The sequence below is a fragment of the Pituophis catenifer genome, unplaced genomic scaffold, assembly GCF_029215685.1.
Source record: "Pituophis catenifer annectens isolate HBS135680 unplaced genomic scaffold, rPitCat1.0.hap2 SCAF_13, whole genome shotgun sequence".
Lineage (NCBI taxonomy): Eukaryota > Metazoa > Chordata > Lepidosauria > Squamata > Colubridae > Pituophis > Pituophis catenifer.
In genome coordinates this window covers 4308768-4322169 of record NW_027256893.1, presented here as the reverse complement: position 1 = coordinate 4322169, position 13402 = coordinate 4308768, and the positions used below count along the sequence as shown (strand labels likewise).

Below are 13402 nucleotides of genomic sequence, written 5' to 3'. Positions count from 1 at the left end.
CTGGCCCCACGGGCCGGATCCAGCCCACAGGCCTTGCATTTGACACCCTTGCTCTAGTATAAGTATCATTTGCTAGCAATGGAAATGAAGGGCATTCTGCAATAATTTGAACCCTCTAATAAATGATGAGGATGAACACCAAAAAATGGGCTACAAGTTTTGAAGCTAGTGCTGTGACTCTAGGTGTACGTAGTCCTTAACTTATAACCAGTTGCTTAGTTATGGTGGATCCCAAAAAAGGGGCTTATAACCAGGGGTAGGTTCTACTTACCTTTACCACCGGTTTGCAACAGTATGCAATCCCGCGAAGCTTCTGCACATGCACAGATCACTGATGACGACATCCAGGGCAGTGGGCGGGGCCTCCCACCGGTTTTACTACCGGTTCTTGTGAACCGGTCCAAACTGGAGGCAAGCCACCACTGTTTATAACTCAGATTTGAAGTTTCAGTGTCTGCCGATGGCACTCCCCTGTAACTGCATTTTGGCCATTTGCAGCATCCAATGTGACTGTATTTTATCGTGTTTGCTGGAAGCCAGCATTTACATCTGTTTTCCAGAAAAAATCTATCCCATACCCCTCTTTTTGATCACAGAAAAGGTCATAAAATTGGGTGCAGTATTGTGGTTGACCCCCTTTATGACCGTCACAACTTGCCACCAAAAGTGTAGACTCACTTAGTCATAAATCGAGGACTGCCACTTTGGAATTTTGTTTACTGTTTCAGCGGCCCTTTTTATTTTATTCCAACAAGTAGCAACCTTTAAGTTTTGTTGTTCGTTTTACACTGGCCACCAGATTAATTAAGAGTGAAGAGATTTCCACACAATGATAGACCTTCAAGAGAAACCTGATCTTTGTTGCTGCTTCTTTTTTAAAAAAACTGTTCACATTGCAGTGCAAATTGATCTCTTGAAATGACTGTTTAATGCTGCTAGTCCTTTGAAAAGCTCCCTTTGTGTGTTGATATATCATAACTCTACCAGCTGCATAAAATGCATTATTAATAAGCACCATGTTAACACATAGTTACAAAGAGCAGATCTAAACAGCAACCAATTAGCAAGTTAAATAATGCAGACGCCAGTCTTTAAACATGAATTATTGACTTGTCGCTTTTTTCCTCGTTTTCTTTAAATATTTTTGTTTCTAATACTTCTAAGTATCTCTGAAGTTAAATTTTTAATTTAGCCTTAATTGCAACATGGTTAACAGTGTATAAGAAAAATCAAAGTGTTGGAATTCTTTCCTTTCCTCTCCTTTCCTTTCCTTTCTATGCCTGACTGGGAAAAGATTAGATTTTTTCAGAGTAGCAGAGAGATGCAACATTTCCACTTTCCTTTGGAATCAAGATCCAAAAAGTTCACATTTCCCAATAAATATGCTAATGGATCTCCTATAAACTTTTAAATATTTTTCTTGGCAAAGTGACAGAATCTGTCACAGATTCTGATGATCCTAGTTACTTCGATAAAGCGGTTAGTAGGTATTTCAAATGCCAAAAGGTTAGGGCTTTAAAAAATCAGGGCTTTAAGCTTCCTAGGAACAGCATGGAAAAAAGACACCAGGGCTGGAATATCTGCATCACATTTGTGTCAGCACTTCAAGCTGCATTTACTCTAGTGCTGACATAAGAAGGAGAAGCGGAGGTGTCTGCAAAGGGACGTTTGACTTTTCACCTACTTATTTTCCCTGGAGATAATATCCCCTAGGAGATGGGATGGGAGGGGGGAAATTCCTTTGAGCTGGAGCAGTAGATTAGGGGTAGAGTGACTTGGAAGATGGCCAATGAGTGCAGAGGAATGGGGAACAGAAAGGGAGGGTTTTGGGTCTGGAAGTCAGTGTTGGCTGCGATGGAGTCGGAATTAGAATGTCGTGCTTAATAAATGGAAGTTTTTCCTCAAAGACTTGGTTTGAAATGCAATTTATTTGAGACGACCTCGAAACCTGACAGTTTGACCACTTTGTAGGTAGCTTACTCTTCCCTGCCTTCACAGAGGACTATTTGTATACCTAACATGGCACCAGTTTATATTGTCCGTATGATTGGTTATTTTTTTTCTATTGGAATAGAATTATTATGGTCCCTGAGCAGAATTCTAAACAAAAACACATTAAAAACAAAAACAATTAAAGCATTACAATTGGTGGTGGGTGCATCAATAGGAAATCAAAGTCTACCTAATTTTATAGGCAGCCTGTAAGAAAACTACAGTAGCTGGACGCCCGTGCTTCGCTATGAAACTATGTGATCAGGCGTGATAACTTGACACTTAAAGACTGAAACTTAATGTAGAATGTGTAACTCTGTAGCATCAGAGCGTGTTAATATAAGGCAACTGGCAGTTGGAACCGAGGGGGAATAGAATGTCCCAGCCCTCAGGCTGGATGAGTCACACGCTGGCCACGCCCACGCCTGGTTTAGTGAAGGGGTAGCATCAGAGCGTGTTAATATATGGCAACTGGCAGTTGGAACAGAGTTCTTTTCAGATGGGGAGGGGGTGTAGAATATCTAGCTCCTTAGCATCAGAGTGTGTTAATACTGTATATGAAATACTAATGATCTGATGGTGATTTTGACAAATCCTTTCTTAGCAAGTACCTACAAGCCAAGAGGAAGGTACGTGCCAAATTTCAAGTTTGTAGGCTTTATCGTTCTGGAGATTTCGTGATGAGTGAGTGGTATTTGGCTTTTATATACATAGATAAAAGAAAACTGCATCATATTGATTTCATAACTATACATATAACAGATCAGAACTTTCCGGATGTTTGTCATCATTTTGTACTTTATAATTTAGGGAAAAGAGATAGAAATCATGGAGAGTGTATTTGGTACTGTATGCAGGATATAGTAAATAAATAAATAAATCACAGCTCCTGTTTTGGGGGGCTCTTTTTATGCTTCCCTTTTGGAATTCACTCAGCATTTCACCTATATTGTTTCATGACCCCTGAGTTTTAGAATTTATAAATAAGAACCAAATACAAAAATATTAGTCTCAATTTAGAAAATGTTTCTCTAATAATAATCAACAGCAGAGTACGATGTTTATCTTCAAGGCATAGTGCAATTCTTTTTCTTCTTACGTTCTGGAAGACATGCAACACCAAGATGGAGATTCTCTAGAAACAACCCAGGCTGAAGCAGCGTAAGTTTAAAAAACCGTTGGAAATAACAAAATAGCAACAGAATAGAGAAGCGGTTCAGGAGAATGAAGGGCAAATCCCATCCCCAAATAGCCCACCTAATATTCCAGATTATATTCTGTGATCATTGTTGCAATTTAAAAAACTATAGGGGTTCATATGCCAGGAAAGGAAATAATGCCATACAGGCATATTTTACTGATGTAATTTTCCAGTGTTTGAGGGGCTACCACAAAGGGGAGGGGGTCAACTTATTCTTCCAAGCATCAGAAGGCCAGGCGAGGAGCAATGGATGGAAACTCATCAAGGAGAGAAGCAACCTGGAATTAAGGAGAAAATTCCTAACAGTGAGAACAATCAACCAGTGGAACACAAGTTGCCTTCAGAAGGTATGTGTTCTGCCCCAGCTCCGGATTCCCAAGGATTGTGACACACACCAAGGGTCCTTATCAAAGTTATAACGTACCAAGAATAAACAAAGTCCAGCAAAGGTTGGCAACCAGCCCAGAAAACAAGATACAATAAGACACTCACTCTCCAAAATGCTCTGTAATAATTACACGTTGTTTCCAGCAAGAAATTACTAACTGCGTGCGACTTAAATAGGTTAAGGGAGTGGCCAATTATCTTCAAACCTTACTCTCGAGGAGACCTCCTCCTCCTGAGTAGCCACTCCTGCCTTCTGGCAGCCCTGCATGCTCGAGCATTGAAGAGAGGCTCCTCCACTTCGCTCTCTCCACTTGAAGGAGCCTCTGGAGATTCTGAAGGCCCTGGCTGAGTCTCTGCCTCTGGCACCACATCCTCTTCAGCCTCCTCGCTGTCTGACACGAGCACCGGCTGCGCAGGCTGCTGGCATGACCCCACACCAGCCTCGTCAGGATCAGCCACGATCCGCACAGGCCGCTGGCAGGCCACAACATTGTGGGTGCTCCATCACTGGAGGCTTTTAAGAAGAGACTGGACAGCCATTTGTCTAAAATGGTGTAGACTCTCCCGCTCGAGCAGGGGATTGGACCACTAGATGACCTTCAAGGTCCCTTCCAACTCAGTTATTCTATGTCTACTGATGTTACAAAAGTAGGATCATAATTTGGATCCCTAGTCATTCAGCTTGTCTTAGAATCCTAGTTAGTGGTTCAGTCGACTAACAGCAGTTCATTTAGTAATCGTTTGAAGTCACAACAGCCCTGAAAAAAGTGACTTATGACTTATGACCAGTTTTCAATTTATGACACAACCATTTCAGCACCCCCATGGTCACATGACCAAAATTCAGGTGCTTGGCAACTGGTTCATATTTATGACCGTTGCTGTGTCAGGGGTCATGTGATCACCTTTTGCGACCTGATAAGCAAAGTCAATGGGGAAGCCAGATTCACTTAACGGTGTTACTAATTTAACACCTGCAGTGATTCACTTAACAACTCTGGCAAGAAATGTCATAAAATGGGGGCAAAAGCCACTTAACAAATGTCACACTTAATAACAAATGTTGGGCTCAATTGTGGTCGTAAATCAAGGACTACCTGTTATCTGCTTTATATTGTTGCTGGTATCAAGATTTATATTGACTGTTTCCCTATGACTATCATTAAGTGTTGTACCTTATGATTCTTGACGAATGTATCTTTTCTTTTATGTACACCGAGAGCGTATGCACCAAGACAAATTCCTTGTGTGTCCAATCACACTTGGTCAATAAAGAATTCTATTCTATTCTATATTTACAATATAAATAGCCCCAAGCATATATTAACCCGAGAAAGAAAAAAGCAGGCACTACAGTAATTATTTAAAATTAATTCTTTTTTCTTCTTTCATATTACCATTGCTGTATTGGCCAGCACAGAGCAAGTAACCCTTGCCAGGACAAAAAAATTCCATCTATTCTTGGAGAAAATTCCTTCCCAACCGCCAAAGTGCCAATCATTGTCACCTTGGATAAGCTGGCAAGTGCCGTGAAGTGAAGAGTTGCCCATGGAGTATGGGGGAAATCCTGAACTTTAACCAAACCATTGGCAACTCTCATCTGATCCCAAGTTAACTTTAAAACAAAAACAAAAACCCAAAGGTAGCAGACAATTTTGGAAATATTGCCAAGGAAACTGGAGTTATCCGAGGTGAGCTTGGTTTTAAAAACATACTTATTTTTTCCCCCCAAGCATTTATTAGATACTCGTGGTACGTTTATCTTTTTAATCTTCTAATCCTTTTGTAACTCCCCCTTTTTGAAATAAATTGTGTTTGAGATGGTACAAGTGTTGGCCAACAATGTCAATCAGAGGTGTCCAATTTTGGGCAATTTTAAGACTTGTAGATTTCAACTCCCAGAAATCCCCAGCCAGCAGGAAACAAACCTTCTTCTAAAATCAATCCCGGCCCCAAATCCCCCAGCCTCAAATCATGAGACACAAAGCACTCTTTGTTCATAAGACTTAGCTGGGATTTTATTAGCTAAAATACCAATGCTAGAATCAGAAACGTCAATAGAAAAATAAAAATCGGTATTGGGAGATTTATTCTTCCCTCTGTACAAAGATTGGTTTTGCACTTGCTGCAGGGGTCAGTGGCATGCAAATGCCGTGGGCATTTGCCGGCAAGAGGACAGGTGCAACTCTGGCAGGTTTGCAAAGGAAACATTTGCCGCAAGGAAGGAGTCCCATCAGCCCTGCCTTTAAACCTAGTTTGTGGGAGGCTCCTAACAAACCTCTCCACCATTGCACGAAGAGTGTGTATATGTGTGTGTGTGTGTGAGAGAGAGAGACTCTCCTCCTCCTCCCATTGCAAGTCAACGTGTTTGCAAATGTAGATATTTGGTAAAGGCAGTGAATGGAACAGCTAGTCCTGTTCTTACATTTGGATGAGTAAGAGCGGGTTTTCACTCTTTATTTTTTTTCAAGTTTCACCAAGCTCCCTGCTGCTGGGTAATAATGAGACTGCAAATTCAATTCTTCCTGACTTGGTTCATCCTTCCGTCTTTCGTGCTCACTAAAGCTAGGATTCCAACCCACCGAGTGCAAACCATCAAGTGAATTCAGGAGGCTGAGGGGACAAAAAAAAGAGTTTTTTAACCTCCTCAAGCATCTGGCTCATGAAGGAAGTTAGAAAGGCTTGGCAAAACTAAAGGGAAAGTATAAAACAAGAGAGCTGAGAGACCAATTTGCCAGTGGAAGGAAGATCATCCAGCTGGGGTGATCACATTCAACCAGCTCCGGAACGCATCGAAAGCGACAGGCGTTGGAACTATCACAACGTTTTTCTGACATTCTGGCCACTTCATCACGATCCATACATTAAAAATGAGAACAATCACATTTTAAACCTTTACCGTTTAAAACGTATTGATGGGCCAGCTGTCGAGAGCCGTAAGATGCACTTAAATTAGGGGAGGGGGCACAGTGAGTGGGAATATGGCAAAGCAGGCCGAGCCCGATCACCTGTGAGCTGAGGCAAACTTCCCTGGCCTGTGTTAAGCCTCCTATGTCAAGATACAAACCACATTTTTGGCATGTGTCTTTCCGTAAAGTGGAGCGGAAAAGCTCGCACACAACTCATTTCTGACTAGGTCGATTGAGGGAATCCTTCACAGTGATAAAAATTGGGGGGGGGGATGCTTGCAGGTGGCCTGCCTGTGACCCACAGCACTTCTTTTTTTAAAAAAAGGATTAACTGAGCTCAGAGGAAAATGGGTTTCAGAAGACACCCCGATAATCATCCAGGAGGCTTCACAAGCATTGAGGTGTGGGGAGGAGTGGGGTGCAGAGACAGGACCTTTTGGGGAGAGAGAGAGAGAGGGATGGTGTCAAATTCCTGATAAATGAGGAAGTCTAAAGGACATGTCCTCCCTTCCTCACTCCCAGCAAATGAATCCTCTCATGCCCTTGGGGTAAATACACTGGGATCTGTCTCCGTGAGGCAGACTGGTGAGCTCCTGGGCAGCAGTGGGTGGCTGCCACTGAGAAAGGGCACTGATGGGATCCCAGGAGGGAGGGCAACATTGCGCCCAGGCACTTGTGAGGTCCCCAAAGCAATCCGAGCCTCTTGCCTGCGGGGAATGGAGGATTCCTGACAAGCATATCCAAAAGTTCAGCCACTTCTTCCTTCCTTCCTTTGAACCCACCCAGCAATAAAGGGTGAGGCTCTTGTACGTTTCCCACGGTTTCTCTGGGAGTCCACCAGAAGCGAATTAAAAGGGAGCCTCCCAGGTTTCGACATGCATTTCCGGTCCTTGCCTTCACTCCTCTGTCCCCTGCAATAAAACCACCTGCCAGCAAAATTACATTTTAAATATGTCCTGTGCTCTTGAGGTAGCAGTAAAGAATTTTCCTTCTTGGACTCAGCACTAACAGGGAGGTCGAACACTTCCCGTCGGAGAGGGGCAGGTTGATGCGGCTGCTTGGGCTGCCTCCCCTTCCCATTTTTCCCTAGGAAAGGCTTCAAACCATCAGGGTGAAGCATTCCGCTCCCCCCCTCCCAGCAGAAACCCCCCTCAGCATGGTTACCTGAGTTACCCTATTCAGGTAACACAGAACAGTCACCCCATTATTTTTTGCTCTCTGGAGTCAAATCGGCCTCACTCCCACAACCTAAACCAGATAACCATACTTTAAAAAAAAACAAAAAAAAAAACCCAGAAACGCTCAGGTTGGCACTTCAGGTTACAAAAATGTCACAACTTATAAACACAGAATCGGTTTTTCGTTCGAGACCCAGCGCCTGAAGGCTCATTCACCAACAGCGGTGAGTGAGAATATTTCCACATTTCCTTGTGGGTAATTCTTCTTATTCTTAGCCCAAGGACAATCCCTCCGGCAGTATCACAGTGCGGACATTGAAAGCAGCCAAGTCAGTGGTGATGATGAGGATGATGTGTAGAAGGACACACCACTCTCTTGACTTTGGCTGTCTGACCTTAGATGAGGGAGGTCTTTCAGGGAGACCCCTTGCCTCAAATCCAGGGCAAGGTTTCTTCTTCTCAACAAGTCAACCTCAAGTTAAGCGAAGCTGTTGCAAAGCTCTCTTTCTTTCAAAGAGGTATTGCGCAAAACGGTTTTGTGGCGATTTCTCACTCTTTTGAAGCTCCTGTTCCTTGATTCCCAAGCGACACTCCTCCGGTGGTCTTCTGGGACCCAAGGGGGGAAGGGGGCTAAAGGGTAGCCAAAATCCGTAAGAAGGAAATCATCACCACGCAGAAGGTCTGTCCCACTCCCCAAGTCAGAGCCTCAAAGGGGATCATCTTCTTCCCAGCAGCTCGGTAGACGCCGGCAATTGCAGCACCTGTACAGGGGGAAAAAAAAAGGGGGGGGAGAAAACATCTTCACTGGGCTGCCGCATACCTTTGGGGGGTGGGATTTCTCCCCAAATACAGGTAGTTCTCGACGTAGGATCATAATGGGTGACGTGTACACCAGACTTTTCCCCTGCTAGGATCCATACCTCTACCCCAACAAATCCTGCCAGAATCAACCTACTTGTTAAGGTCCCGGCAGCTAACGGCCCAATGAGGCTCATCAGGAAGATGCTCACTGGCATGAACCTGCCATATCGGTGCCTCCGGAGAGTGAAAAGAGCCAGCAGTCCTGCAGGAATGTGGAAGAAGAGAGACGATACCAGTGCCCACAGGAAGACTCCATACCACATCTCTGCAGTTGGGAGAGGAGGGAAGAAGAGCTGAGAAGGACAACCTTGGAATGGCTCCCACCAATAACCTTCCAGTGCAGGGGTCTCCAACTGTGGCAACTTTAAGACTTCAACTTCCAGCAAAGCTGGCTGAGGAACTCTGGGAGTTGAAGTCCGCAAGTCTTAAAGTTGCCACGGTTGGAGACCCCCTGCTCCAGTAGTTGCTCTCCCCATAGCAAAGATCAAGCCATTTCTCCAAAAGGGCAACATAATTAGCTTTTTCTTAGGTGGGCCCTCCAAACGGTTTCAAACGGACAGCTTCCAGAAGAACCTGGAATTCCAGAAGGTGGAGCTTCCAGGCGGAGGAGATTCGCTCTGGAAGGGATTCCACATTCCAGTCAGGTTAGACCGGTGTCTCAACCTTGGCAACTTTCAAGATGTGTTCCAACTTCAACTCCCAGAATTCCCCAACCAGCACCGACAGCCCTTTGCAACATCCTGCAGGTCACGTTATTGCATTTTATGCATTTTGACAAAAGCAGAAGCAATGGGCTTGCTGAACCATTGTTGCATTGGCTTAAATTGGGTCAGTAACAGGTTTATTTTATAACCGTCAAGATTTAACGGGCAGGCTCCATTAAGATCATATGCTGAGAACTACCTGTACATCTTTCCTGGTACCTCACTTTTAGTGAGCCACTTTGGTGTACAGGTATTCCTCAGTTTAACGATGGTCATTGGGACTGAAATTTCCATCACTAAGTAACGTGGTTTGTAAAGTTTAACATCTCATGACAGTTCCGCTTAGCGATGGCAAACCTGGCAGGCCCGGGGACCATCATTAAGCAAAACTTGTGGAGTGAGGAAGTAGCTGACTTCCTGCCGGCTTTCCACACGGTCAATGGGGAAGCTGGCAGGAAGCAGCAGTCCTCTGCAAACAGGTCAGAGGCTGCTACAGCCCATCCTGAAGGCCGCTGGGGTTAAGGAGTAGGAGGGTGTCAGGACTGTCATTCAACTACGTTATGCATTGCTTGCTGTCAGCCTGCCATGGAGGGGTGGGGGGATAGGAGATTGGTGGGGTGGGATAAGGGGAGGGTTAGCATGAGGAAACAAAACTATGCATCACGCCTTGTGGATCACTGACCCTTCCAATGTCACACGAAGGAATGCAGAACCATCCAGCCTGTGAAGACAGGGTCTGTTACCCAATTTGTTACCACCTAATTGGACACGAGGGGGGGGGGATGTTGGATGGGAACAAGAGAAAAGTTAACCATATTCTTTGGGTGTGAAAACTCCAGATCCAATTTTGCTTCTTCTGTAACCACTTGGCTTTAGTAGACTTAAAATAACTTTATTGTCATTTTGAATGTACACTAATCAGCATGTGTTGGGCTTGGTCTCTGGGTGTTATGTGAATTTTGTTGTACAATGTTTTGTTTTGTTGTACGTACAATGACAATAAACTTTATATATATATATAAAAGAATACATTAAAAATGAAATTTCGAAGGTGATGGTAAATGGGGACATGACAGAGAACTTGGATATTAAAAAAAGGCACCAGACAGGAATGTCCACTGTCCCCTCTGTTATTTATACTGGCTCTGGAAGTGTTAACCAGAAATATTCGACAGGATGAAGAAATAAAAGGAATGGAAATAAAAAAAGAGAAATATAAGCTACAGGCGTTTGCAGATGACTTGGTCTTTATATTAGAAGACCCATTAGAAACTGGACCAAAGTTAATCAGAAAGATAGAAGAATATGGGGAAGTTGCAGGACTGAAAATAAAGACAAGACAAAGATTTTAGTTAAAAATCTCAGAGATACACAAAAAAGAGTGTTGATGGAAAGAATTGATATACAGATAGTTAAAAAAGTGAAGTACCTAGGAATACAATTAACAGGTTTGAAAATGTTCAAGACTCCAAAAAAAGAGGGGGCTTTGGGCTGTCAGACTGGGAATTGTACTACCAGGCCTCGGTACTCACATGGACGAAAGAATGGATCAATTTGAGGCATAAAAGACTATTAACTTTAGAAGGACACGACCTTCAAGTAGATTGGCATGCCTTTTTATGGTATGGGAAGAATAAGATACAAAAGTTACTTTCAAAGACATTATGTTAGAAATGCACTGTTATCAGAATGGTTTAAAATTAAAGAACAACACGACTTGAAAATACCAGTCTGGCTTTCCACAATGGAAGCATTGACACATCCTAACGTTATTAATATGAAAAAAATTGTAAGATATAAAGATATTTTGAATGAAAAAGGGGGATTAAAACCCAAGCAGGAATTTAGTAGTCAAGGGATGGACACTGCATGGGGGCCACAAATGCAGATTCAATCTCGATATGAGAAAGATGCTTAAATGTATGGTTTCATACATTGTATGACACAGTCTAATTCGGATGTATACATGTACATGGCGAGAAAAACGAATCTTGCGAGTTTACCAGACGGATGGCTGTTCCAGAATCTGGCAGTCTTGCTAGAAATACTTCTTGTAAATAGTAAAATGTACCTTTGGCTAACCATGGGTACAATCTTTCTTTTCTAACTGACAGAGTTGGGGCGATGGGCAAGAGGGCTGCAATATACTAATATATTGCAGCTACTTTCTCAGTCCTCTTCGTCCACTATCAGGCATGTCTGCTCTTTTGTCCAACTCAAAGGAAGCTTAACTAACTGTAGCTACAGCTGTAATTTTGCTAGGGAGAGTCGCTAGCAGTGCTCAGGTCAGACTATGATCTACATTTCCCACAGATGTTTGATGAATGACGTGATATTATATATAACTCTTCCTTCCAAGTAGGAGCCAAGCAATAGTATCTGAGATAGGAAAACCTGAAGTATGATGAGTATTTGTGTAGTGTATGAGTATTTGTGAGCACAGCACAAAACCTTGTGGGCTGCCCGCTGATACCACTAGATAAGATTGCTAGGGCTCACTGCCTTAGAAGAGTGAAGAAAATCCTCAGGAGCAACTCACACCCTGGTCAGCCCTTCTTTATTCTCCTACCATCGGGAAGGAGATATAGAAGCATAGGCAGCTGCACAAACAGGCTGAAGGACAGTTTTTATCCGGGGGCTGTCAGACTCCTGAATGAAAAATAACTATAACAACATAGTATGGTTGACTTGCGGGGCAGGCTCGACGTGCAGTAAATTCACAAGGTGCAATAGGATTGGGTGTTTGTTAGCAGGATTCACTGGGATAGGGATTTTCTGTCTTTCACTGTGAGTTGTATTGTGTTGGGTGGGTGTGTGGGTGTGCACAAAGGGAGGCTCAGCCAATCTCATAGTACACATGTTGCACTCTGACAACAAAGGTTTGAATTTGAACTGAAAACCTGAAGTATGCTCATGGCACCTAAGGTCGGGCTATCAGAAATGCTTAAGTCCTTGTTTCCACAAAAGGCTTGGCAGGGCTCCAGGAAGGTTGGGCAGGTGGCAGCAGCTGCCTCCAGGTGAGCCCAAGAGGAGGGCAAAGGCCAGCTGGGGGGGAGGGGCAGTGCAGGGTGGCCAAAAGGGCAGAAATGGGGAGGAAGGAGAAATGGAAGCAGTTGTAAAGGCTGTTTCTGAAAATTGCCCCACCCACCCAAACACCAAAAACCCCAGATAAGGTTTGATGTTAAGGTTTCCCTGATGGGTCCTCTGGGGCAGGGGTCTCCCAACCGTTGACACTTTAAGCCCGGAGGACTTCAACTCCCAGAACTCCCTGCCCAGCTGCCAACTTTAAGGCAGGGGGAATACAATACCCAGAATTCCCTGCCCAGCAAAGCCGGCAACCTTAAGGCAAGGGGGACTTCTAACTCCCAGAAAGCAAAGCAGACGGGGGAATTCTGGGAGTTGAAGTCCTCCGGCTTAAAGTGGCTAAGGTTGGAGAGCCTTGCTCTGGGGCCCTCCAGACTCCAACACCCATAATTCCCCGCGGACGGGGATGGTCAGTTCCCTCCCACCCTCCGCCAGGAAAGACACCCCGCCCCCCTCCCAGGTGTGTCTCCAGAGGCTCCGGGCAACCCTGAGCCCCTCCGGGAGGGGATGATGGGCGGCGTAGTAGCCCCAGCCCTACCTGTGAAGTGGCAGAGGGCGGCGGCGCAGGCGGGGCTGGTGGCGTTGCCCACCCGCGGGATCAAGCGGAGGCTCAGGATCTGCTGCAAGAGGCCGCCGGAGTCGGGCGGAGACGCCCCGCCGCCTTCCGCCATCCCGCCGCCTCAGCCGCGGCATCCCGTTGCCGAAGCCAGAGAGGAGCGCGCCCAGAGCGGCGCCAGGCGCACTTCCGGTAAGGGCCGCTTTCCGCCCGCCGCGGCCGCTCTAGGATCACGGCACTCTATGATTTTTTTTAAAAAAAGTAGCTCTTCCTTTTTTTCCCCTCCCACCTCCTCCCTTGGAAAATTACACTTCCCAGAATCCCATTCTTCCTGTTGGAGAAGGCGCTGTTCATTCACCGGCGGCTGGAAGGTCAATACGTTCGTTAAGGTCTTCGTAGCCTTTGCCATCCGAGTCTTCCCAGGCTTCCTGGACCTCAAGTCAGCGTTTTTTTCTTGACCGACCTTTCTTGCGAGTCCAGGAGGAAATATCGTCGAATGTTTAACGCCTGGATCGGTCCAATATTAAAAA

The 13402-nt window shown here is 44.8% G+C and overlaps 1 protein-coding gene across 3 annotated transcripts; it reads right to left on the bottom strand.

Moving 5' to 3' along the window:
• Window positions 1–5599: 5599 nt before the first annotated feature.
• TMEM170A (transmembrane protein 170A) lies at window positions 5600–13076 on the bottom strand. Of its 3 annotated transcripts, none has more exons than XM_070952747.1 (3): window positions 12855–13076; window positions 8623–8793; window positions 5600–8428 (listed from the first exon to the last, which is right to left on the bottom strand). In XM_070952747.1, the coding sequence occupies exons 1-3, from the start codon at window positions 12985–12987 to the stop codon at window positions 8298–8300; spliced, it is 435 nt and encodes a 144-aa protein (XP_070808848.1). In that variant the 5' UTR covers window positions 12988–13076; the 3' UTR covers window positions 5600–8297. The 3 variants fall into 3 exon arrangements, with proteins under 3 accessions (XP_070808848.1, XP_070808849.1, XP_070808850.1); XM_070952748.1 differs by having other exon boundaries at window positions 8623–8730; XM_070952749.1 differs by having other exon boundaries at window positions 8623–8821; window positions 12855–12898.
• Window positions 13077–13402: the final 326 nt, after the last annotated feature.

Bases quoted from the DNA above. Each gene is read 5' to 3' on its own strand.
- TMEM170A (XM_070952747.1), bottom strand. From the start codon at position 12,987: ATGGCGGAAGGCGGCGGGGCGTCTCCGCCCGACTCCGGCGGCCTCTTG. The intron at 8,794-12,854 runs GTAGGGCTGGGG...TCCCAACTGCAG, and splicing joins CGCCCTCTGCCACTTCACAG to AGATGTGGTATGGAGTCTTC. The intron at 8,429-8,622 runs GTAGGTTGATTC...CCCCCTGTACAG, and splicing joins AGCTGCCGGGACCTTAACAA to GTGCTGCAATTGCCGGCGTC.